This window comes from Oryzias latipes, chromosome 14 (genome assembly GCF_053564925.1).
Source record: "Oryzias latipes strain Hd-rR chromosome 14, Olatipes_Hd-rR_3.1".
NCBI classification, from domain to species: Eukaryota; Metazoa; Chordata; class Actinopteri; order Beloniformes; family Adrianichthyidae; genus Oryzias; species Oryzias latipes.
Genome location: NC_136250.1, coordinates 6,279,053 through 6,305,739, shown reverse-complemented (window position 1 = coordinate 6,305,739; position 26,687 = coordinate 6,279,053). Strand labels below are relative to the sequence as shown.

Here is a 26,687-nt window from a genome sequence, read left to right as displayed (position 1 = left end):
CTCCTCCTCCTTCTTTTTACATTCCATCATCCATTTTAAGAAGAACATAAAACTCACTAGAGCATAGGTGTTAGCTCACCTTTGCACTAATATTTTGCGTGGTTGAATGAAATATTTCACACTATCTGTATTGTGTACATGTTGACATGTGGAAATTTTTGGAGCCAACGGGTGTGTTGTTAACATTTGAGTGTGTGTGTGTGGACAGGCCCCGCCCCTTTTAGATTTGTATTACATCTGTACCTGACCGTAATGATAACCATCCAGCAACGTGTTGCTTTATGCTGCTTTATGGTTTTATCCCCCCCCCCCCCCCCCCCCCCCCCCTCTCTAACATCACTCTCTCTTCTTCCCTTCTTTCCTTTTCCGTCCGGTCCAACACCAAAGATTTTCAAACACGATTAAAATGAATAAAGTTTGGCTTCGATTACAAAAGGGGTTTATTCAGACATACCTCCGGTTTGTCAGAAGATTCATAACCCCTGTTTTAAAAGTAAAATATGTCCAACACAAGAGGCCTTCAGCTCTCATCTGTTTGCCCAGCTGTTGGACAGGACAAGTTAAAAAAAAAATATGATCTTTGCTTAACACATTTGAATGATCAGAATGCAATTTTGTGTTTGGCAAAATGGGGATCAGTGATAGCCCTGTTATCACCAAAAAACAAGGAGGATGCTCTTTTTTCTTTTTATTTAAAATGTAATTTTTATTCTAATATTTTATAACATCATATATTGGACATTAATAAATTAAATTGTAGAAATTTTGAATCAAATGTGTTCAAACTGTCTGTTTTTCAATTATTTTAAAGCAGTTACTTTTTGAAACTTCCACTAAAGCAGTTAATTGGATGACAACTTTATTTGCCTTTAATATAACTTTAACTTTATTTAGAAAGAACATTCATGAGCATTAAAATGAATGTAAATATGCCAGATTTTTTATCAGCAGGCTCGTTTCCATATAGAGTCTCTTGGCAGGTTGATGCTCAAAGAAATAAAACTGAGTTTAAGAAAAAGTCATTACACATGCAATTATAAAACACAGGTAAAACACAATCTACAAAATAATACAAATAAAATACAGAATACAATTTAAACAAATGTATTTTTAAAGTAAAACTGCTAAAACTTTATTTTTGGTAAGTCTTGTCTTGTCTGATTTGATTTTCTTTCTTTAAATAATGTCTTCTTGAAGTCAAGTTATTTATGAGGTTTTGCTGTTTCCCTCAGTCTCATTCTCACCTGCTAAGTCATGAACATCTGCCATCAGCAAACTTAATCATTCCTTAGTATTTGGTGACTGGTTTTCACTTCATCTTTGTCAAGTCACCTGTCATCATTTCTTTCTTTTTTTTGTTCCTCTGTTCATGTTTTTGTCAAGTTTGATGATTTTGTGGGCAGATGTTGATGACATAAAGGGTATGCAATTCCTGTGCTGATGTAGATTATAGTATGCTGTATAAATTTAAGGTATATGGTAGGGGTAGGATTAAAAAAGTTTGAACTTCCTCTGAACTATATGTTGATGTCATTTATTTGAATTTATAATCTATATAAAATTGTCCTTTGTTGATTTCTTTTGTTGATTTTTTTTTATTGTTTTCTATGTATTGTTCAAAATAAATTTACAAATAAAGTTATTTATATACAATAGCATATACACATAGAAACATGCACACTTGACTGACATTTTCATTTATGAACACTCATTTACCGGTAGTTCAATTTAAATCTTAATTCCGTATACGCCCAAATGCATCTACATACAATTCAAGTTAATTTTCATGAATATTTATGGTGCTTTCTGCAGATTCTCTTCCCAAAATGTTTGAACAAACTCTGTTTGTAAGACATCAACGATATAAAACGACAGCAGTCAAACTAGTTTCAACAACAAGCACAGCAAGTCTTAAACAGACACCAGACCATTTATAAAACAGATCAAATGCAGTCAGGATTTGTCTCAAATCATTAGTTTTCGCTTTGTTTTTGAATCAAACTACCAACTTTGATGCCATTTTAATTGTACAGAGATTCCCTCACTTGTCAGAAAGAGAATTTCAAATGAAAAAAAACAGAAATCATTGAGCAACAGTAGTTTATCATACTCCTTTATTGTTGCAGATGCTACTTCACTGCCCCCTTTCTGTTCAATAAATATCTTTTAACAGGTTGAACAAATTAAATAAAGTCCCACAGGCAGCTTTCCTGGATTGCTTGTAGTAAAAAAAAAATTCAAGGTCGGGATCATATTGATTTATTTTACTCAAAGCTACTCAAAGAGGTTGTATAATTTGAAAATGCAAAGAAGACTAACAGAATGAAATTTTGGAAAGTTTTAATCCTTTATCCTAAATCTGAGATAGAAAGAGGGACAGAAAAGCAGAAATTGAATATATGACCATTGAAGCCCAAATGAACATAAAAAAAGGAGAAGTAGGCCCTTTTTCAGCAGTGACATACTATTTGTGCACTTATAACATTCAGGATTCATTTTTATAACGCATTTTTTTCAGATCTAATTAAAAGAAAAACGAAAAACAACCAACATCTTGTTTAGATTTATGCAGCCCAGCCTTTGACCAGGACCAAAGACCCCCCTCACCCGAGACCTTTTTTTTTTAAAAATGTTTTAACATTTTAAAAGCATAAAAATGGCTGAAATGTCATTTATTTATATGATTGAGAATTGAGAAACATTTAATGATAAACATTGTTTTCCTTTTTCAGGCTAAAGCACCTCAATCCGACTTCTACAGTTGGATTTAATCTGTGACAATTGTAGGTTCAACAACCAAAAGATGCAAAAAATGTTCCACGCTGAGCACCTGAACGCAGCACGGAGGGAGAACACGCAGGAAGAAAAGACTCCATATCAGAAACCTTTTGTGCATGCAAACGTATGTATCCTGAATGTTGTCTCCGCCCTGGACTTCACGCCCTCCCCAGAACCTCTCAATGAAAATCCTCAAAAGCCTGGTGGTTGAGCAGTGAGCGGGAAGTTTGGTGTGGGTTTTTGCAAACACGTCGGGGACGCTTTGGCACGGACGCAGGGCGCACGACACTTGGACTTTGATGCAAGGGGTTCAAAAACGCGAAGGAGACAGAAGATGAACACGAACGAGAAGAATGAGCTGCACGCGGCGATTATTGTTCCCAAAGGGTCTGCCCAGGGGCCGAAACAGATGGAGGACAGGGGTCACTGGGGGACCAAAGCCGAGTTCATCCTCACCGTGATGGGAGCAATCATCGGGCCCGGGAATGTGTGGAGATTTCCCTACCTGTGCTACAGAAACGGAGGAGGTGAGCCAGGAAACTAACTCATCCTGTACAATTATTTACCGTCTAAAAGTCTGATTGCTTCATTTATTCATTTATTTACATTTTTTCCAGGTGTCTTTTTCATCCCTTACATTTTGTTCATAATCACCTGTGGAATACCTCTGTTCTTCCTGGAGACAGCCCTGGGTCAGTTCACCAGCCAGGGGGGCATTACATGCTGGAGGAAAATTTGTCCACTTTTCCAAGGTAAAACAAAAAAAGGAAGTTCTTTTTATTTGATGTTTTCATTAATATTGATAATGAAAATAAATATATTGGCTGATACATTTAAAGAAGACAACAGCTGTTGCACATGTTTATCCCAGTTTTGTCTCGTTAAAAAACATTTGTAAACAAATGGAAGCTACCTTAAAATAATAATTACACAAACATTTTCACTAATAAAATAAAATAAAAACGACAACAATAGAAAAGAAATGCTGTCAGTCTGTGCAATGACAGCGTTAATCTCATAACAATCTGATATAAAATACAGTTTAAACTATGTACCTGTCAAGTTTGTTATACAAAATATTCCTTTTTGAGTATCTGGATGGCTCAGTTGGCTGTGTGTTGAACTGGTGTGTGGGAAACCAGGATTTATTTCCCTGGGGATGCGATGAACTAGATCTGGTGTGGGTCCTTAGGCAAGATTCTTTGTGCTACTGCCTAACTCTGTAGCCACAAGGGGGGCCAAGTCTGTGTCTTCCTGTACCAGTCCCCAGCCCTGATAAAATGCAGAGTTGTGTCAGGAAGGGCATCTGCATACGCATCCGCCGTAAAAATCTCTGCTAAACCCCCAACAAAGTGAAAGCTGCTACGCTGTGGATGTGCCAAAAGGTGAACAATAACAAAAAGAAGTCATTTCTGATAACTAGTCATTTCTTATGTGAGCATGTTTTGGATGCCTTTAAAATAATTCAAGGGGGGCACCATTTAACTAGCATGTTAGAGCCTAAAGACTTCATGTTTGTGTTTCTTGTAGAATCCAGACTCCAGACTTTGTATTCTGCAGAAGAATTATAAAACACAAGTTTTGCAATTATAAAAATGTTGTTTTCACAAAGTATCTACCCTCAACTCTGACTTTTTTTTAGAACCAGCACTCATGCAGATCAAAGTTCAGTCCTAATAGGGGAAAAATGTCATTTCTGTGTTATGGCCTCAGGGATGATTTATATCTAGGTTTAGGGTTAGGGTCAAGCAGAACTGTTCATAATTACGTTTTGAGCCTCCCTGTCTATAAGAAGGAAAGACTTAAAAGGACAGTCACTGATGTGATGGGTGTGTATGAATGGACTGCACCACTGACTAAAAACAACCAGATTAACTAACTTGAACAGCTTGATGTGACATTAGTTTGCCGTTTCTCTCTGGGATGGATTGAGGCAGCTTGAGCCTGGAAGAGTGACTTTTCACCAAAGAGTCGAACAGCCGGTTTCACATCTTGTAAATGGATCACACATAAACGGTCATTTGCGGTGAAAACCAAAAAACACAGGAAGGTACAAGCATGGACAAGATGTTAATGAGTTTGTGTGGGAATAATAATCAACAAAGGGCTGGCAGACAGGTTTTAGGATGTAAAAGCGCCTCAGGCTCACATGTATTTCTTTGCAGAGATTGAAGTCTGTCAACAAGAGAAATGGTTTTATTTCAAAAATAGGAATGACTTTCTATTTCTACAGTGCTACAGTTAAACACAAACAGGGATTTAGTGGAAATGCTACATATCTGAGTGCACTTTTTGAGTGGACTGCTTGCCAAGTACTGAGAATTCCCTTTTAGAATAACTTGCTTTTTTTTTTTAGCCAACTCGAAGTAGTGAAAGGAAAATACTCCTAAAAATAAATACAAAGATACCCAATTCAGAAGAGATTTGATACCTTTATAAACAAATGATCTACTTTTGGTTTTGTTGTAGTATTCAAGTGTGTCAAGGAAACTCTTATTTATTTAATGCATTAATGAAATCAGAAAACTGCATGTAAACATTTTTATGGGGTTCCATTTCTGACAAAAATATATTTATGTGTTTTTGGTCCACTTATTAGACCAATGTTTTTGGTCCATTGTCTATGTCTTTGGTCTATTATCTATGTATTTGGTCTCCTTGTCTATGTATTTGGTTAACTGTCATTGTCTTTGAAACATGATTATATCTATGTATTTAGTCCATTTTACCATGTTGACAGACTGGTTGTCATTTTTCATTTCATTGGTTGATGTACACATCAGAGTCCTTGGTTGCTATGTCTATTGCATTTTGTTTTCTGTGAAATTCCAAAACTTTTAGGTGGCTTCACTATTTAGTAGCTTGTAGATCCACTTTTAGTAGTATCTAATGGGGCATTTACAGTATCATTTTGATCCATTTAACTTTTTCAAGTAATCACACCCTCATTGCTCTTTTCAAGTCCCACCAAATCCCTTTAAACACTCAAGACCTGGACTTTGGATTTGGTCGTTTTTTCACCAAATGTCAGATGAAATGGCCTCTCATCATTATTCCACTCAATATAATACAGAAGCTGAAGAGTTCATGGTTGATTCAGGGCCTGCAATGAGATCAATGACTGTGATCATGCTCCCCCCACTGTGCTTGACAGTGGCTATGCGATGTCTGCTACATTTTCTGGGTTTTCAAAGACAGTGTTATGCATTTAGGTTAAAACCAATGCTTTTTTTGTTCCTCTGTATGAATTAGAAATCTTGTGGTTTGTTCAAATACCGTCTTTCAAACGTCATTTATGTTTACATGTTTTTTGGACACAGGAGTTTTTCGTCATTCATCCCTTCCAAACAAACCAGAGTTGTTGTTTTCTAGTTTCATGATTACAGATGCTTGTAAGGTCTGAGATGAAGCTTTTACATGTTTTGAGTGCATGGAATTAGTCTGAATTGATGTAAATTTCCTCAAATATCCCCTCCTGGAAGAATTGGTCCATCTGTTTTGTTTGTGAAGAAACATTGTCATTATGAATCACTGAACTCCAAATTGTTTGGAAATAGTTGTTTAAACCTGTGCAAACCAATTAGCAGAGATGACTGATTCCTATATTTTCCAGTAGATTCATCAGTGGAATTTTGGCTTTAGGCTCAAAGATATTAACATGCAAGAAATATAACCTTCGTTTAAAATGCACACCCACTGCCAAAGTAAAGAACTAGTTTTAAATAAAAACTAATTAGAAATATTGTCAAATCTGCAGAAACAGTACAAAATCCTAATCATGGAAAAAAAAAAGTTGCAGAAAAATGTTATAAAGAATATTCAAGACCACAGGTCATAGGATGGATTTGAACACCAAATAAATAATTTTTTTAGTCAGAATTTGCTGCTGGGTATATTTTCCTCCCTAATCAGCATTAAAACTAGTTTAATCTTAAAATACCTTTAATTTACACTTAAAAATATAAATTTTAAAATCAAAATAACTAGTTGATCATATTTTAATGACATTTTTTAATGGAATATCAAAACTGATGCTATGTTTGTCTTTTCACAGGAATGGGCTATGCCAGTCACTTAATCATCACATTTGGCGCCACCTCCTACATCATGATCCTCACATGGTCTTTCTTCTACCTGTTCTCCTCCTTCAGTGCAGAGCTGCCTTGGGCCTCATGTGGAAACGAGTGGAACACAGGTATCCCTGTGAGCCAGACTGTAAAGTTCTCTGAATTAATATTGCAAAACTGTGATTGTAATGAGACTACTATAAGGTATTGTGTGGAACCACACAAAAATGTGAAATTTCTCATACCTTTGTGTTTGCTTCTTTTCTGACAGACTCTTGCTTTGACAGCAGACTGAATGCCAGCAAGTTCAAACTGAACAGTACTCTTCCAGTTGTGGAGTTCTGGCAGTAAGTGTGAAAGGAATTAAGATTGCCGTAACTGGATGCATTAGTGTTTTTTTTTCCCACAGCTTCTGATTCTTTGTCATTACTACTGATAAAAGCAATTGTTCTGTATCCGTGTCACATCCCATCCATTTTTCTTTGATCAGACGTCGAGTTTTGAAGGTCTCAAGTGGCATTGAGGAGGTGGGCAGCTTGAGGTGGGAGCTGGTCTTATGTCTCATCTTGAGCTGGGTCATCTGCTACTTCTGCATCTGGAAGGGAATCAAGTCGACTGGAAAGGTTGGATTTGTTAAACATTTTTAAATGGGTTGCTAAAGGAACAAATCGACAAAACAGAAGGATAAAAAAAATACTGGGCAATTTAACCTCAATAGAACCCATATTTTTAGTATCTAACAGTGGGGTATTGGCAGAAAAGTTTCAGTACTGGGGGAAAAAAAGTCTGTTGGGGTTGGTTTTTATAACTTTTTATGTCTCATATGAGATGTTTTGTAGTCTGCTGTGATGTTCCTGAGCCCTCATGTCCAGAAGAAAAAGCGTACTTCTGTTCTATTGAAAGTGCTCAGGGTCGAGCTTGTTCTCAGTGGTGAGGATGTCACAGGATTCTCATGTTCCAGTGAATGTTCCCAGAAAAGAGAGAAGAATTAGGCCATTCTAGGGAAAAAAACTTTAGCTGCACACTGCTTTTATATTTTGTTCAGTTTCATTCTGTTTAAAATCCCCAATATTTAACTTGAATGTTTCAAAATGCTTCACAAAGGAAGCCAGAGATATCACACCAAGCTAAAATTATTACAAAATGCTATCAAATAATGCTAATTAATTCCAAATTATTTAAGATTGTTTTAATCTAAATTAGTCCTCATCATATTTAAAATCCAGATTGTCTTTATTGTATTACACATGTTTATACTCACGCAGCCAGAGCATTCTTTACTCCAAAGTGTTGTTTTATGACATTCTTTAAAGCTTTTATAAGATATGTTGCTGCTAATTAGACACCATTTTCCAAAATATTTAAATAGTGAGCTTAATCTAAAACAGTGTATCCAGTTTGTGTAAGAAGAAAAACTCTTGTGGATTTAATATGTCATGGTAAAGGTGTGTGTGAAAGCTGTAATTAACTTAACAAATATGTCATTTAATACACCATATAACCAGTTTCAAAGGTTTATGTTGCAATACGCCTCGGAGAAATATCTGGAAAGTCTGTAGAAATAAACTTGGTTTCTGTGGAGTTTTTACTGTAAACACACATACCAGTAGATGAAAATGCAGTTATCTTTATTACCTTTACATAACTGAAGTGCATTATTTATCAGATGATCATGCAGATATACAAAGTAAAAACTGAAGTGTTGATGCAACACTTAGAGCTGATTTTAACTCTGAGCCAGATAACATATGGTCCTCATCTACACAATGGTAACCCTTCTGCTATCCTAGACACTTTAACGTTGGGAGTTGGGTCATCTAGACCCACTAGACAGTGCTCTGAACCTTTTTTCTTCAATGGTTTGTGATCTTCACTGGTGTCCATGGATTACATGAAATCTTTCCACATTTATCCACCTTTGTCATGGTAGGGAGAACACGTCAATGTAAGGGGGGGGTCATCTAAGACAGCACAAGGGTTAAAGTGACACTGAACATAGTGTTTCAGTTAACATAACTCTTTTGGGTGTAAATAATTGACACTATCTGTACAACTTTAACACTCAAAAGTGTTGAATAACCATTACAGTCATGTTTACTCTGCGCATTTTAACTCAGAGCATTAACACCAACACTTGGGGGTGGGGCCTTAGACTTGCTGTTGTTGTATTAACTCTGAAATAGTTTGATCAGGTTGAATACAAAGAAATGACACTGGGGAATTTGCTGTGTACTTTGCTGTAAATTTAAATAAAGATCTTGAATAAAAGCTGGGGTCGGGGCCTTCTGGTTCCCAGCAGGGGCAGTGGAGACTCCGTTAATCAGGTGGGTCGGGTTTGAGCACCGCGTGGTCTCTCGGGCTCGGGTGTGAATGGCTCAATTGGGTGTGGGCTCTCTTCCTCCTGCCTGCTCTGACGGTGTTAAAGGCACCAAGACAATCTGAGAACATGATAGTTATTTTACAAAAAACACCGAGAGCCGCAGCACAGGGAGGAAAGAGCTGCATTTTGGACTGTTTAGCTCTTTCCACCATCATATATCTTTGGTAGCGTTCCTGTGTGCGCGCGTCGCGTGCTGTCTGAACGACAGCCCCGCCCCTGTGCACACAAACAGCCAGACATACCTCTCCTCTTCAGCAAAAATAGCGAAATTAATGTCGTTATTAATTAACGAAAAAATTGACTGACTTGGTGACTCAAATATGGCAGATAACATTTATAGCTTGTGGGACACAAAAAAAAATGCAACTTCTCCAGTGCCGATAGCAGAACAGTTGAGGTCAGATCTTACAGGTCCTGCAGTCTTGAAGAATGTTGTCCTGGGACACGTTCAATACCGGGGCTCGATACCCATCCCTACTTAGACATGTAGGACCCTTGGTAGGAGGGTGCTTGGACATCACTGCCAACAAGCAAAGGATGTCCTCTCAGTGCCCTTAACTGCACCCTTTACCATACTATACTTTACACGCATTTTACACTCCAAATACAAGGACAGTGGGACCTCTGATCTTTTGTCCCATGCCCCATCCCTGGCGGGGAGAAACCAGGCCCTTGGCAATGGCGGCCATGTCCCTTGAGTGCTGGGTTCCTGGGCCCGGCGGCTATATCTCCATGCAGGAAGAGGGATCCCTGAGTTATCTGGCAAGACCAAGAGCCGGGGATCACATCACAACTGAGCCTGGGGGTTTCTGTTTCCCTCTGGTGCGGGTTTTGGTCCTTCTCCAAAATTCCAACAGTGGGTGAGCCTGGTCGGGCCATGTTTACAACTCTCCTTGAAGACCCCCACTTCTCTTGGGCATCCTCCTCCTTGGCAGGAGTGGGCGGCCCCTGCCTTGCTCTCTCCGTGGGGTACTTGGGTGGCTGCCTGGAGTGTGGCGGGTTTCCTTTGGAGGACTCTGGTTTGTGCCTGGGGTTGGGGTGGGGGAATGTTCGGAACTCCTGGATGGTGGTGGTCTGTGGGGCTAGGGGTTCTCTCCCAGGGCGGGGCCTTGCGTTGGGCCCCTCAGGCGCAGTGGGGGGCTATTCTTCTGGTTAGGCTGGAGCTTAAACTCTCTGTTCCCCTGTGCCTCCCTGCTCTTTGGCATTGGGGGCCCCTGTGGCTGTCCCACTCTTATTCAAAACAATAATCAAAAGTTTCGGTGCACAGTAAATGGACCTGCAAGAGTCACAGTCTAGCTCTAAGGCTAATGGCCAGGCAAGTTTGTTTAGGGCAAAGGCAGATTAACCTGCCAGTAGATGTAACACATCTGAGCGTGTTAAAGTGCTCTGCATTGAACTCAAACCCCCAAGGCAGCAGGGAACTGCAGTTGCAGCTGCGCTCACAAACCCATTTTATGGTTTATGCCCCTACTTCATGCTGAGCGCCTAATAGGTTTGTTGGTTCCCATTTCGAGAGTAAATTGACTCTAGACACTCGACAAAAGATTCTTATGTGAAGATAAAAAAAGAATCTTATAAAAACTACAATTGTGACTTCAAAGTCTGAAAAAATAGAAAATCCTTTAACTTTGTCTTAATGATGTAAACTATACTGTATACTGTAAACTAATTAGAGATTCCTTAATGTGTCTGTCCGCCTATTCACTACGGAAGAACAAAAGATGCTTTTGAAAAATAAACCTTTAACTCTCTCTCTTAAAAAATATTTAAAAAGCAAATTTTCTTTCCTTTCAGGCAGCCTACTTCACAGCCACATTCCCCTTCCTCATCTTGTTTATTTTGCTCATACGCGGTGTTACCCTGCCAGGGGCAATAGATGGGATCATCTACTACCTCTACCCAGACATTTCTCGCCTGTCAGATCCTCAGGTAAGCGCGTGCATCCCCCTGTTTAGATGACATCTACATGGTAAAGAGAGCCTCTAACTCTACTCTTGTTCACTCTCCTCAGGTGTGGATGGATGCTGGCACTCAGATCTTTTTCTCATATGCCATCGGTCTCAGTTTCCTCACTTCTCTGGGGAGTTATAATCATTACAACAATAACTGTTACAGGTACAGGCAGTTTTGTCATTTAGTCTTCATTTTTACTGAAGATTTAATTGAAGATCCTAATTTTGTTAAATATATGCGATTGATACACTTTGTCAGTTTTTTATGTGTTGAATTGAAGATCTCATACAGTAAAGCTAAAATCTTACCTTTAGAAAGAAAAGAAACTATTCTAAATCTATTTGAAACTAGTTAAAACTGTATGCTTACATAAATATTCTCTTTATGTCCTTTCAGAGACTGTTTCTACTTATGTTTGCTGAACAGCGCCACCAGCATCATGGCCGGTTTTGCCATTTTCTCTGTTCTTGGATTTATGACATATGAGCAAGGCGTGGACATTTCAGAAGTGGCAGAATCAGGCAAGGGAATTTTCGGTTTCATTCACAGCTTCGGCTAAAATGTTTTCCAGTCATGTGGAATTTTTTGTGTATGAAAATATAAGAAAAATAAAGCTAAATAAACAGGTTTGTTTTTTTAATTGCTAGAGTGGCAAACGTTCTTGACATATCGAAAGTCTCCGACCGTTTATGTATCAACGTGTATCCGTGGATTCTGACGCCGAGAAAAGCAGCTTTTCATTTGGGTTTTGTACCAATATGCAACACATCACTACCAAAGCGTTGCAAATATGCGCAAAGCTTCTTTTTCTCTGCTTCAGAATCTGCTGGAATTATGCAAATTGCGGTTAAAGAGTCACAGTAGCAGAAAGAATGTCAACCCTTGAGCTAAAGCTCTGGCGTTAAAGGGGTTAATCAATATTTTATCACAGAAGTTTACCTAATAAATACATCTAAATCAGGGGTGTCAAACTCATTTTAACCGAGGGCCACATCAGCATAGTGGCTGTCCTCAAGGGGCCAGATATAAATTATACATGTAACTAAATGTAATGAAAAATAAATATAACTACTCCTTAATGTTAAATAACTCATTTATTTATTTATTATAACTTTTTAAAGTAACAATTACAGTTGCATAGAAACACATGTTTGCTTGTTACACTAGCATAAATCCTTTTACATTTGATTCTGTCAGGTTAGGTTATATGGACAGTGTTTAAGTCCTAATGTTTAGTTGCCCAATTCGATATTTCAAGTCCAATTCCCTCTAGATATGAATAAATACACAACAATTTTTATTTTAATCCCCCGGCGGCCGCATCAGAAATAAATACAATTACAACATATTATTCTTTATTAACAAATAACAGTAACAACTAACTAATACCTATCTAACTAATGAACTAACTATGTAGGTGTTGTAGATTGACTGAGACTGTGTGAGCGCGCTGCGTCGTGTGTAGAACTGGGAGGAGGGAGCGCGCACACGTGTGTGGGGGGTGCGTGTGGATTCTTCTGCAGTGGACTACTCTCTATCTGCACGCGAGTTTCACCTGTGCTCTCTGATACAGACATCTTCTCAGAATATTATTTATTGCCCAGTAATAAACAGACTGCAGACACTGTCACCTTTCTGGTAGCCATGAAGCCTGACACCCATGAAGAACGCGGGGCAGGAGGCTCCGCCTTTGTTTATACAGACACATAACGTAACGTTGCGCTGCACAAAATAGTTCCCAAACAAAACATGTAGTGATATTCATGGAAATATAACAGTGCGCGCTCATGTTTGGTGTTACAGAGTGAAGGAGAACAGTAATAAACCCCCCAACACAAAATCCTCCGGCGGGCGGCCGTGTCGCGCCCTTAAGAACGCACGCAGCTTATAACAGAAATGAATAGAAATGAAAATTAATAATTAGAACGCAGTAAAGATGTCGTATTTCCTCACAAGACGGAAACTTCTGTTGTAGAATGAGGATGTGTGCTTCTGAAAGCGCGCGCCCGTGTGTGTAAGGGAGCCGCGTGTCACGTGCAGCAGAGGCAGCGAGAGCACGCCGACCAGAGACAGTGACAGGCGCAGTGGGAGAGAAGGAGAGAACAGTCTGAAAGAAAGAAGGAAAGTCTGAACACAGGACTAGCAGAAAAAGTGAATTATCAGCAAAGATGAACGTGTTTAATGTGTTTATTATAGTTCAATCACGCACCATATGCTGAACTTTCAACAAAAAAAAAAAAGTGCGGTGATGAGGTCATCATCACAGCCCTACTCGCCACATTTGGCCCGCGGGCCTTGAGTTTGACACATGTGATCTAAGTAGTACATCATTAGGAATTTACAAACTTTTGCAGTTGCCCAAATTTGAATCCCTCCAAAAGTTAACATTTAGTTTAGTTGTTGTTGATTTTTTGTAATTTTGTTTTTATTATTGTGTGAATGCGTTTTTAGGCCCAGGCTTGGCGTTCATTGTCTTCCCACGTGCTGTAGCCGTGATGCCTATGCCTCAGGTGTGGGCAGTGTGTTTCTTCCTTATGATCATCCTGCTTGGACTGGACAGTCAGGTATCAGCTAAAACTATCCCAATCAATAAACATGTAAAAAAAAAATAAGGATATAAAATACTTCATTGTCATCCCACAAACCATTTCTTCCAGTTTGTTGGCATGGAGTGCGTCATGACATCACTGGTTGATCATTTCCCCAATTACCTGCAACGAGGCTACCGGCGTGAGATCGCTCTGCTTGTCATCTGCTGTTTCTGCTGCCTGCTGGGACTCCCCATGGTCACTGAGGTTTGTGGAAGTCAAACAAGTCTTTTCCTCTCTGTGTCACTAATAAAAATTCTTCTTTTTCCTGTTCTTATTATACCTGTACTTATACCTCATGTGTAATAGATGCCAGACCATTCTCAAGGGTGCGGACTGTTACATTGATTGAACTTTCAATCCATAATGTGAGCAAAACCTATCCCCAGCGTTGTCCCTTGCGCAATCGCTGTTAGTAAACCACCTGTAAAATCCAAATAAAATAGCACATGTATTTCCCTGCACATGCCATTTTGTAACCTTTGATTTGGAATTTAGTTTTTTTAAATACACCTTTGCACTAAAGAGTAAATTGTCAGTTATTTTAGCTGTAGGCATACTGCTGTCCACTATAATGTGGCAGTTGCAACATAATACATTGTATTATCCTCTTCAGGGTTTTCTTAGGATTCTTTGTCTTTTCTTCTGTCTTCAAGTCTTAAACAGTCTGTTTGTTTTAACCTCTGTTTAAAGTATTTTTAAAGATGTTAAAAAAGCTCCCCCTGTCCCCTCTGGGCAGCCTTGCTTAGTTTAGCTCACTAGAAAAAGCCATTCCTTTAAAGTATGGGTTCTCAAAGTGTGGCCCCGGGGCCAATGGCGACCCGTGGAAAGATTCTTTGTGGCCCTCAATAAAAGAGAGCCAGAGCAGGTATCTTTGAGGAAGAATGTTGTGTTGGCGAGGAGAAAAGGCGCTTTCTTGCTAAGTGGACAAATGCTTACTTTGTGGTACCTCATGGGCTGGATAAAGTCATGTGCCTTATTTGCAAGCAGGTAAATGCAATGCTCAAAGGATTCAATAAAAATCGTCACTATGTTATAAATCCTTAAAAAGTATGACAAATTTACCGGCGAGGAGCCCAACATTAAGCTCTAACAACTACAACGAGGCTAAGCTGCACAGCAGATGTTTACAAAAATGGCTAAATCCAGTGAAGCTGTGAGAGAAGCTAGCTACGTTGTGGTTTTGGAAATGGACCGGCGTAGCTAGTCTTTCAGTGACGGGGAGTTTGTAAAAAGAATAAATGCTGAAAGAAGCTGACATTGTTTGTCCAGAGCAAAAGAAAAAGTCTGAAGAAATAAGTCTGTCAAATGGTACAATTACTAGACGAGTAGAAGATCTGGGCAGCAACTTCTGACCGCTACTAGGAAAACATCTGGAGAGCCTGGTTAACTGTACAAATGAGACTTGGTCTGTGTATTCATTTTTTTCACCAAAATTGGCCCCCAGTCTAATGTCCAGTTCTTAATTTGGCCCTCCGCTACAAAAACTTTGAGAATCCCTGATTTAAAGATACTGTCCCCAGTAAACTGTCATCTGGAACACTTTGTCTAACAAATAATTGAAACTGCCCAACAACATACAGTTAGAGCTTTAAATAGTACATTTATGTTTCTTACTTCATCTATGACCTCAGCACCAGTTAAAAAGAAAACTAGTAATTTTTAAAAGCGCATTCCGATCATTTTTTGATCTATTGTAAAAGTGTTCCTAATGCCTATTAATAATGACTTTGTGATTTTTTTGTTTGTCAAAATCAGAACGTTTTCTGGAGCATAGTTTCTCCAGGAGTTTATCACATCTTAGTTGTGGGTGAGACCGATGGCACAAAGCAACTCTCCCCCTACCCATTACTGAGAGTTCTTTGTTTACATGCTCTCCCACTAGCTTAGAGTCCCTAACATTACAGGTGATTACAGTTTTGAGCGAGATGCCAGCACAGATGAGCAAAACAAAGACGTACATGAATCTAGTCGTCTACAAGTGAATGCTTCAGAATGGAGTGGAGCTGGAAGCTTGTAGCCCGCCCAACGTATATGCTCTTTTTCCAATGGCATTTTTTCATCTACTCCTCATTCTTAATGATCTACATAAATAAATACTCAGAAATCAAATTTAAATTTGATGTTGTGTGGGTCACACAACAAATATTTCCAGTGGGCTCCATCCAGAGCCAAATTACCGTAAATTCCGGACTACAAAGCGCACCCAATTACAAGCCGCACCCACCCATTTTCATGTATTTTACTACTTTTAAATATATACAAGCCGCGTCAGAGTACAAGCTGCATGAAGTAGGCAACATGGTGAACCTGAGAAGTCATATCTTGACTCCCAGAGTAAGTGTGATGCATTAGCACACTGTGGGAGGAGTCAGCCTTGCCTCTGGCTCATGCATGTGACTATGCCCACATCTGCCAAACAGCATGTGCCTCTATTCTGTTCACAAGTTACTCAGTTATGTTTTTTTTATTTATTTTATTTTTTTAGTTTTTTTTACTAATTGACAATCTAGATATCATACATAAAATTACAAACAGTAACCATATAATCAACATTACATCCCTCAGTTATGATGAGGAAATTTACATCCGCAATTCCCCATTTCCCATGAGTCTTATGGGCTAAAGGCGGGGCCAACGCCGGGCTCGCCACACTGTTGTACGTGTTTAAGAATGAGCAAGTATCAGCAGTGCATGGAGGGGTGAACGAGGGTCTCCGACACCTCTGGCCAGGGCGGCACCAGGGAGGAGCAAATCGTGTCTGTGCAGAGCAATCGGACTTATTACTGTACGTTTTGTGTATGAGGGGCGGATGCGTTGTTACGTGTGGGAGCCATCAGACTGCCATCGGCCCCGCAGCTCTATGTGAACGAGCAGCAGGGAGAACATGTCTCCAGCTCACACGGCAGCTGTGGGTCGGTGTGAGCTTTTCAAAGTAAAATTCCGCTCAGTCCTTAGAAACCGTTAAAACGATCACGTCGATTTGTGTTTCCAGTCGTGTCCCGACAAAATAAAGGCTGATGTTATTCCCACATATTTACGTGCAGCCAGCCGAGTCACTATGACTCAGAGGTAAATTCACTCCTGAGCATGCGCTGTTCTCTCTGTCACGCAGCAGAGCGGCTTTTCCAAACCCGTTGGTGATGGTGGATTTTTTCACGCTGCTTTTAACGATTGCTTTTAACTTGAAAGCTTCATCATATTGTAGCGGCGATCACGTGCACGTTGGGTCTAATGGCACCAAAGGATTCTGGGATGCGGCCGGGCATGCGTGTTTCGTTTTGTTGAACCATGACTGAAGTGTCTAAGACCTGAAGTGAGGTCCATGCTGTTTGGCTGTTTAGTGTGTTGAAAAACAAATGACTTGTGCTTGGTGTTAGATAAAAATTCAAACCATTCACTGAGTCCGATAGTACGTACATGGTGGACGCCAATTAAGTCCATAAATTAGCCGCGTCACTGAATAAGCCGCACGGCTGTAAGCGCAGGAAAAAAGTAGCGGCTTATAGTCCGGAAATTACGGTACATTCTTTGTCAAAATGAGCAGTCCTCCAATCCCAACACAAACTCATTCATGAAGCCTTGCTTCTGCCTCCTGAGATTTCTGATGTTTGGTGTCTAAAAATCTTTCATAGAAGTTAAACGATGAAGTATTACTCTGTTAAGTAGGCCATTTCTCCCGCTTACCCTATTCAAGTTTCTCCGACATCACTTGGATGAGAGATAAAGTCATTTTTTCACAGCCAATAATAAACATGGGCTGGATTCTGTGTGCTTTGAACATTAAAGTTGCTTCTGAAAAGTTTGGCATTGAAGTGCATAGTTGGACTACTCTGGGAAAATACTAGAGAAGCAGTAAGTCGCTCACCCTCATCCCTGATGCCAAGAACAGTGTCACCTCACCTATTCATGTTTCAATATTCGCAGTTTCACTTATTTGCAGACTTTTTTTAAGTCATGTGACTCCAGTTTATCACAAAAACTCAGCTCAGGACGCTTGTATGAGACTTTTGCATCCAAACGAGGTGCTGCGGGGGAGCGGAGATGAAGAGCATGCCGACCCGTCGGCTTCCCTACCAGATGCTGAAGAATATTTCACAGCTATTTCAACCGGTTCCTGAATCGCCTCCAGCCAAAGTTTGTGCCCCTGCCAAGAAATGGCAGCAGCTGACTTAGAAGCGGGCGGAAAATATCCTGAAAGGCAGAGGAAGATATCCATGGATAATAATTATGAGCCAGAGTAGGTTTTTAAAATGGATGACACTGGCCTCTTCTGGAGGAAGATGGCCTCTAGCACTTAACTGATAAAGGAGGAAACACAGGCTCCTGGTACAGGAGTGACACTCCTAATATGCCTTATAAAGTATGCCACGGTACACTCAATCGTTCTAAATAAAAAATAAAAAACTCCTTATGTTGAGCAATATTTCAATGTTCTTTAATAAATGTTTTAGAAAGCATCAGAAGTTTCAGAAGGGTTTTTGATGAGAAAGGATTGGTGACTGATATTCCTCGGCCGGGGGGGTGGTTCTCCGTATTAGCGGATGTTTCTGGTCCCTAATCCCCGCGAATAAGAGGGAACACTGTATAATAAAACATATGGCTACCTTGGTTTGTTTATCTCTGACCATGTGGTCCAATTTTCAATGATATGTGAAAAGTAAAATAAAACATAAGATGCAGAACTTGTGTTCCTTAATACACTTTAAACATTGATGACTTTCTCCATTACATTTCTTTTAATGGGTGAAGTTTAAATTAATTTTGGGAAAATCGTTATTAGGTCCACAGGCTGCCCTTTCACATTGTATTTTTGGTGTTTTTAAACATGTTTTTGTGGCATTTTTCTGATGAAAAGGGCATACTGTATATGAAGGAAGTTAACCTCAAAATTGCTTTTCTAAGTATTTCTTTATTCAGATAATTGTGAATTAGAAAGGACAAAAAAAGAAAATATTTGTGACATAAAAACTACACTGGGTGGGCCACAAGCTCCCTGCTCCAAGTTCTCAGGAATGGGGAGGGGAACAGTCCCACACAAGACAAATTTTTAATGAACTCCTGCAGAAACCATGGCCTGCAAAAAAAAAACACTGTCTTTTTGGCTAAAAATTGGATACTTATAATTAAAAGACCACTGGTAACACTTTTACAATAGATCAAAGTATGATATTGAATGAATTAAGTTGTACTTAAAAGCCGCCTTGTGGTGTTAAAAAAAAGTGACCGTATTTGTTTTAAACTACCCAAAACAGAAAATGTGCATTGTTCTGTGCAACATTTCTTTAAAATCCAGCTGGTTATTGACAATAGTTAGAAACCAGACTTAAGTGTGGAAACTGTTTATTTAGTTTTTCTTTTAAATGTTCACTATTATCTCTTCTTTTTGACAGTTAAATAAGTCAGTTTGCTCAATGAGCATTCAGAAATGATCTTAAAAAATAATATTGTTTTTAATATGTAAAATAAAACACTTTTCTAAAGTTCTGTTTTACATTCTAAGCTAATGTGGGGAAACCGTAAAAAAGATGGGAGCACTAAACCAATTTATTCCTTTCACACTTATCACAATGTATCACCATGTAGTATTTTCTAGGGCTAAATAAAAGGGCTTCAAACCCCCTTAAATTTTGCAAATAGATATTCAACAGACTCTTGACTGCTGTCTTTGAGTTTCCTATAAATTACCTGTAGAAGAAGAGCACTCAATCTGAAATTTAACCATGTTTTTTTCTTCTTTTTTTTGCAAACTTTGGTTGATTTTGTAATATCAATGCTTATAAATCCCATTAGGGCACATTATTATTATTATTATTTTAAATTATGGAAAAAAAGCTTTCTGTAGCTTGTAGGAGCTTTTAATGTTGTGGGTTTTCCAAACTAATGTTATTGCAAAAGCAATGTGAGGGGATCTACAAAGGGATTTCTTCCTTATGGATGAGGAGCTCCGTTAACAGCCAGGTGTTACTAATCAGTTCCACATGATTCCCTGATTAGCAGCAGGTGTGCAGCTCTTTGAAAGCTGGGCTTTGAGCATTTTGCTGCTCCGCAGCGTTCACGTGAATATTAACACAGAGCCCGGAGGGAGCATGAGCAGTGATATAACTCCACAGTGAGAGCAATGATTCACCTGTAATAAAGAAAAAAAAAAAACATTTCTCATGCTTCATGGGAAAGCCAAGCATCTTTTACACAACAGTAAATTGCAGTGCTGATAGAAACATAACAAAATTAGATCCCTATTTAAATGAGTGACTAAAGAAAAGGGTTGATTTCCCAACAGGCTAACAACAGGTTAAAAAATGTGCTATCATAGATGACCCCACCCTACCATGACAAAGGTGGAAAGATTTCATGTAATCCATGGACACCAGTGAAGATCACAAATCATTGAAGAAAAAAGGTTCAGAGCACTGTCTAGTGGGTCTAGATGACCCAACTCCCAATATTAAAGTGCCTAGGATAGAACAAGGGTTAAAAGGTTTTCTCAAAATAACATGAGGTAAGATTTTAGCACTCAAACCTGCTTCTTTTAAAATGTTCATTGAATTGAAGAAGAGGGAATATTTGCCACATATTGAACAAAAAGCAAATAGAATTTTGAAGCAAACGCAAAAGAAAAATCAGGTGTTTGACGCATAAGGGGGAAAATGTCGACATGGGCTTAAAACATCTTTCCTTAAACGTCATTCTGTTGTTTTGAGTAAATATTGGTTTTGATTTTTGCACATAAAAAATGAGGATAATCTGGTTGTGCACATTTCTTCAGAGACGGTTACTCAAAAAATAAAATCAAACAGAATTTCTAAGCAAAAGCCAAAAAACAAATGATAGGCACAGAGGTGGGAGGACAATGACAAGGGCTTTAAAAAAATAGAAATAAAAAGAGTCTCTAAACACAACTCAGTTGTTCTGAGTGAATAAGGGGTTTTGATTTCTTCACATAAATAAATGACAATAAAATGTTTTGTACACATTTCTTCAGTGACAGTTACTCAAAGTGTCATGAAAGGATTTGTCTGAGCAAATGCCTCATGCGGTCCTGTCTTTAACCAGGACTGGATCAACAGCTTCCGGTGTCAACCATGACCAAACACTATTTAGTGTCTCTAATTCTCTTTTTGTTTGTTGTGCTTTTCAGGGGGGTATTTACCTCCTTCAGTTGTTGGACCATCATGTCTGCAGTGGAACCACTCTGCTGCTCCTCTCCTTCTGTGAGTCCATCAGCATCGGATGGGTCTATGGTAAGTCACAGAACTTGGAAAAAACCAACAACCAGAACTTCTCTAAACTGACCTTCTGTTTGACCGTGTTTTTACCTGAAGGTGCAGACCGTTTCTACAACGACATCTCCAACATGATTGGCTATCGCCCACATGTATTCATGAAGTACAGCTGGAAATACATCACCCCCTTTGTCTGCTTTGTGAGCTATTTGATCTCTCTTTTGCTTTCTCCTTCATCTCAATTTGCAGTTTCACTTTTTAAACACTTAATATTGATGAAGACGTGGAACTTGATAACTAAAAATGCATCAACGTTTATTTGTGTCATGTAGATTTAACTGTTCAGCTGCTTAGTGTCACATTTTACTCATCTCATTTCACTACAGGGGACCTTCATCTTCTCCATTGTGAAATATTCTCCACTGAAGTTCAGCAACACTTATGTTTATCCACTGTGGGCCAACCTATTGGGTTGGTTCATTGCCATAGTTTCCCTGTCACTCATCCCGCTATTTGTGCTAGTCAAAGTTATCCAGGGAGAAGGTTCTCTTTGGCAGGTGAGCATGAGCTATTGTGAAATCTACCGTATTTAAAATTAATAGAAAATACAAGGAAAATAGTGTATTTGCCAAAGTACAGACTTAGAAATGCATGTAATGTCAGGTCCGGCTGAGAGGTTAGAGGAGAAACGGTTTCAAAGGGTCTTTTTGAATTTGTTAATGTTGAAATAACTGTCCCATCCTGTTTAAATGATCAAAAAAGAGGGGTAAATGCCCCCCATTGGGTCCCACTGAGCAAACTAAACTAACATTTTCTGTTTTGGTTGGATTTTGTACATTATACCAAAATGTTAAGCAGTAGACCTAATGATAATATTGAAAAAAAAACAAAAACACTTTGCATTTGTCATGGAAACCAGTCAGTAAGACTTTAGTTCTACCTTTGTTTTCCCTCCAAATATATCAGTGGAAGCACACACAAATATCACTTACAATATATCTAAACATTTTCCAAAGTCACAGAGACAAGAGGAATATATTAATTAGAACTATTTAAACCAGCTCTCGAAACTTCTCTCTAATGCTTTGTCTGTCTTTCCTCAGCGTTTGCTTCTGCTCTGCCAACCTGAGTCTGACCTGGATCGTCCACAACCACCTTCTGGTCAGGGAAGCATTAGCTCCTGCTCTCAGACGGAGCTTAAGCCCCTAACCCAAAATGGGGAACTCTCACACCTTCAACAGTTTAACTGTACAGTGGATAGTTGTGCTGTAAACTAGTTCTGGTGTCAGCGGTTGTAAACTGCTGTTTTCCTTCAAACAGAAAAATCTTTTGTGAGACAAGGAATTTTCTACAAAGACAAAGAATTTATCTGAAGTCTTTGCAACCTTCCTGTCCTGTGTTAATTAAAAGTTGAGTTTTATATACCTTTTTTAAAATATGTATGATTGAATTTTGGGGAACTCTTAGATATAGAAGGTTTCCATATCCACATTTGTCATGGCTATATATATTAGAAAAAAAACAATGAATATTACAGTTTATCATTGGGTCGCACAAAAAAAAAGGGATTTGAAATGTTCCCTCCTGCCCCTCACATTCTTCTTTATGATTCCTCGTGGTAACAGTAAACACAGGACTGAATAAAAGTTGAATGAAAATCAGCAAGTGAAAAGGCTTGAGTTAAAAACAAAAGTAAGAAAATGTCAGAAATCAGTGAAGATTAAATTGTGGAGTCTGGGCCCACTGTAATACTATATTCTGGCATTGAGTTGCTTCACAGTGAAGCAGTTTATCAATTTTTACAAAATGCATTGTGGGAAAATCTGTAATTCCAACAACTTTACTAATAACATTAAATAGTATCATATGTTGTAATCAATATAAATAAAGTTTAGCCTAAATTACAAAAGGGGTTTACACAAATACACTCCTAGTGTGTTAGGAGATCCAGAACCCCCTGTTGTAAGAGTAAAATCTGTCCAACAAAAGAGGCCTTCAGCTTCTATCTGTGTGCTCAGCTGTTGAACAGGACAAGTAAAAAAAAAAAAAAATAGTATCATATTTTTATCTAATATACTACATTTGATACAGGGAAATTCCAACTAAATGGTTCCTAAACGTGGCAGAAACTGATCCTCCGGGAATTAAATGGCAGAACACGTTGTGCACTTGATGTAAACACACAACAATAAAGAACTGAGAATCTGCACGTTGACAAAGAACATAATTATGAAAGTACTACTTAAAATAATCCTGGCTTAATGTGAGACACTGAGTGAGAATTCAGTGTGACGGGTTTCCTGTTTGTTATCCTTTTATAAGCACTCAAGTTCAGACACATCATGAGTGGAAAGAGGTTTCTCTCATGATTTGGTGTCCTTTCTGAACAAGAGCAGACGTAATTGAGAAACCAGTAGAATGGACAGTAGGATTAAAAATACTAACTTTTCTACCACCATTCAAGCCAGTGTGGTTGTAAACAGCCAGACAGACTTACTGTATGGCTTTAAGCACATTCCTGTACATGCAGCCTTTGATCTGTGATCAAGAACAGAAAGCTAACAAGTTCTCACTTTCACACAGCAGTCAAACACATCAGTTCATGACTTGGGGCAAACTGCAAATCCTTGTTATCTGCTGAGCAGTCACGTCTCCCCCTGTGGTTTAACATGTGCAAGCTCTTTCCAAAGCTGTCAGCCTCCTTCCCTTTAACTTCCAGCCTCTCCTGTGTCTTCCGGGCTTGAGCAAAGTTGACACAGAGGCTTCTGAGCAGCATTCCACGTTAACAGTATCCCAAACACGCCCAGGATGGTTAGCAATTACTCACACAAGGTGTGAAGACATTTTCCAAGCACTTAAACTTATCTAAAGTGACTGTAAGAATCCATCACGTGCTGTAGAGCACAGCCTTGAGGTTTACAGAAGACTGCACACAAACTGTATATCACATGTTACCAATAAATAGCTACTTTTTTTATTGATATGTTATGAGCTGCCTGGTAATTGTTGACACCACTTTAGATGATTCTATTTAAATGACTTCTAATGTGTCTTTTTATGTTTGGGTGAGGGGTTCCAATGCACTTTTGTATCTACGTATAAAACTGCTATTAATGTTCTTTATGAAAGAATGAAAGTTGTCTTTCAGCTTTAATGCTGTAACTTTATTAAAAAAGCATTTACCAGAAACATTTTGTGATTTTTTTTTTCAATAAACCTAAATTAGTTTTCAAATTATTTTTTAAAACTTTTTTTGGAGTGCCTTGTTAGATAATACTAACCTAAATTAATTCACATACCACATACGCTACATTGCCAAAAGTATTGTCCACCCATCCAAATGATCCAAATCAGGTGTCCTAATCATTTGTAAAAAAAAAGAAGCACTCAGCCATGCAGACTGTTTTTACACACATTTGTGAAGGAATGGGCTGTTTTCTGGAGCTCAGTGAGTTCCAGCCTGGAACTGTCATGGGATGCCAACCTTGCAACAGAGTTGTGAAATTTCCTGCCTCCTAAATGTTCCACAGTCAACATCTTCATCTTTGTCATAACAAAATAGAAGAGTTTGGGAACAACAGCAACTCAGCCATGAAGTGATAGTCCACGTAAACGTACACAGAGGGCTCACCGGATGCTGAAGTGCAAAGAGGTCGCTGTCTTTCTGTACAGTCAATTGCTACAGAGCTCCAAACGTCATGTGACCTTCAGATCAGCCCAAGTGCAGCACGCAGAGAGTTTCATGGAATGGGTTTCCACGGCCGAGCAGGTGCATCCAAACACACATCACCAAGTGCAATGCAAAGCGCTGGATGCAGTGGTGGAAAGCACGCCGCCACTGGACTCTAGAACAGTGGAGACGCCTTCTCTGGAGTGATGAGTCATGCTTTCAACCTTGTAGGAACAGTTTGCAGCGGCCCCTTCCTCTTCCAACATGACTGTGCAAAAAGCAAGGTCCATAAAGACATGGATGACAGAGTCTGGTGTGGATGAACTGGACTGGCCTGCATAGAGTCCTAACCTGAACCCCATAGAACACCTTTGGGATGAATTAGAGTGGAGACTCAGAGCCAGGCCTTCTCCACCATCATCAGTGAGTGACCTCACCAATGACCTTTTGGAAGAATGGTCAAAACCTCCTATAAGCACACTTCTCAACCTTGTGGACAGCCTTCCTAGAAGAGTTGAATCTGAAATAGCTGAAAAAAGTCATATTGAGCTTTTTGGGTTAGGAATGGGATGGCACTTCAGTTTATTTGTGAGTCAAGGCCACAGTGACCCTGGTGTGGACGTTGTCATTTAAATATAAATAAATCCACGAAAAATAGGAACAAACAAGGAAAAACGATCTGAAAAAAGAAATATTTGAAAAACAAACAGTGTTTATTGGTTTTTGCATTCCTATGGCATGGGGGTGTAACAATGTAATAACTTAAAAATAAAAAACATTAAAAAAAAAACCTTTGGAAAAGCGAGATTTACCATGTAGTCTGAACACAAGAGTTTGGGTGTAAAACCAATACAAAATATATAACTTTGGGTGTTGACAGTTTTGTATTACCTCAGTATTACTTCATTAAATATATCTTTTTTGAATAGAAACATTAGTTGTAAGTTTTCATTTGTAACAGCAGGTATCAAAATGATGTGTTTGCTTCACAATAAATGTTTCAATAAAATATGTGTAAAAAACATCAACAGTCATTTTTTTTGACAGTTAAAACATTTAATTAAAAATATTTCAAAATGTGGTCTTCTCTTTTTTTTTGTGGAAAAACAATGGGCTAGAATTGTTTTCTTAAATATAAGACAATATATCAACAATCTGACCGGGGCATATTTCCTTTTTGGAGTGTGACTTACTTAATAAAAGAGCTAACCAGCTCCCCAGAAGGGTTGCCACCTTCCTTTCAAGAGTTTAAACGAGAAAACTTACAAAAATCCTACACAAATGTCTCTGTTGCTGCTTTGCAAACCATGACGTCAGTCTGGAGTGTGTGCATTTCTGTGTTAGTTAGTGTGTCCAAAAGGAAACTTCAGTCCACCTCTGTGAGGCCACACGGTCTCCTGAACTCCTGTCCTCTTTCATGAATCCACTTGTTTGACACTGATAAAGAGGGAAAAAAAGGATTATGAGTCAACAAACCTGTGCAAAAATATGTGATGCCAGGATACAATATCATAAAGATAAAGACAAAAAAATAGCAAGAGGTAGGAATATGTTGTCCAGTAAAAACTGGCTCCTGGTCTGCAGAAAGAGTGAATGTTCTCAGTGATTTGGCTCGCTCATAAAACATTGTTAACATCTAATTTCACTTGTTTTTCTGCATTTTTATAGCTATAACAAATCTTCCTCGTCACTAGGAGTGCATTGAACTTGCAGACAGTCTGTGTATGAACATCTCAGGAGTTCTGCAAATTCCCCTTAAAGCACGACATGAAGCCACTTGCTTGAGCTCTATATTTTATAAAAAGGGGAATAATTGTGTGGTTTTATTTGAGCACAAGCATGCCTTTCAAATGGATTCATAGCATCATGTTGACCTGGTCTTTCTGCCATCAGTTTAGCAGAAAATGCTCTATGTGACAAAGCACAGATATTTTTAAGGTGATTTTTTAGCTGTGAACAATGTTTTATTCTGGAAAGCACTTTCTGTTGCAAATCTGTGAGAAGTACTCTATAAATAAAGTTTAA

General features: G+C 38.8%; 2 protein-coding genes across 6 annotated transcripts in view; one reads left to right on the top strand and one right to left on the bottom strand.

Moving 5' to 3' along the window:
* Positions 1 to 2,873: 2,873 nt before the first annotated feature.
* On the top strand, positions 2,874 to 24,181 carry LOC101168172 (sodium- and chloride-dependent GABA transporter 2). Its single transcript, XM_004084212.5, has 14 exons — positions 2,874 to 3,305; positions 3,396 to 3,530; positions 6,833 to 6,973; positions 7,117 to 7,192; positions 7,336 to 7,468; positions 11,020 to 11,154; positions 11,237 to 11,340; positions 11,575 to 11,699; positions 13,630 to 13,742; positions 13,836 to 13,973; positions 20,908 to 21,010; positions 21,092 to 21,192; positions 21,379 to 21,549; positions 22,096 to 24,181. Exons 1-14 carry the CDS (start codon positions 3,113 to 3,115, stop codon positions 22,267 to 22,269), a joined length of 1,842 nt encoding a protein of 613 aa, XP_004084260.2. The 5' UTR covers positions 2,874 to 3,112; the 3' UTR covers positions 22,270 to 24,181.
* A 1,173-nt stretch (positions 24,182 to 25,354) lies between these two features.
* Positions 25,355 to 26,687, bottom strand: part of p4ha2 (procollagen-proline, 2-oxoglutarate 4-dioxygenase (proline 4-hydroxylase), alpha polypeptide 2) — a 38,035-nt gene continuing 36,702 nt past the window's right edge. For all 5 annotated transcript variants that reach the window (XR_013647535.1, XM_020699620.3, XM_011492379.4 and 2 more), the window contains exon 15: positions 25,355 to 26,099. Coding sequence is in view for 4 of the 5 variants with exons in the window: in XM_020699620.3 (XP_020555279.1) it covers positions 26,029 to 26,099 (71 nt within the window). In the remaining variant the exon portion in view is untranslated. The remainder of the gene's footprint in view (positions 26,100 to 26,687) is intronic.

Coding starts and splice junctions, on each gene's coding strand:
- LOC101168172 (XM_004084212.5), top strand. CDS start 3,113: ATGAACACGAACGAGAAGAATGAGCTGCACGCGGCGATTATTGTTCCC. Junction 6,974..7,116: donor TGGAAACGAGTGGAACACAG/GTATCCCTGTGA, acceptor CTTTTCTGACAG/ACTCTTGCTTTGACAGCAGA. Junction 21,011..21,091: donor CAGCATCGGATGGGTCTATG/GTAAGTCACAGA, acceptor TTTTACCTGAAG/GTGCAGACCGTTTCTACAAC.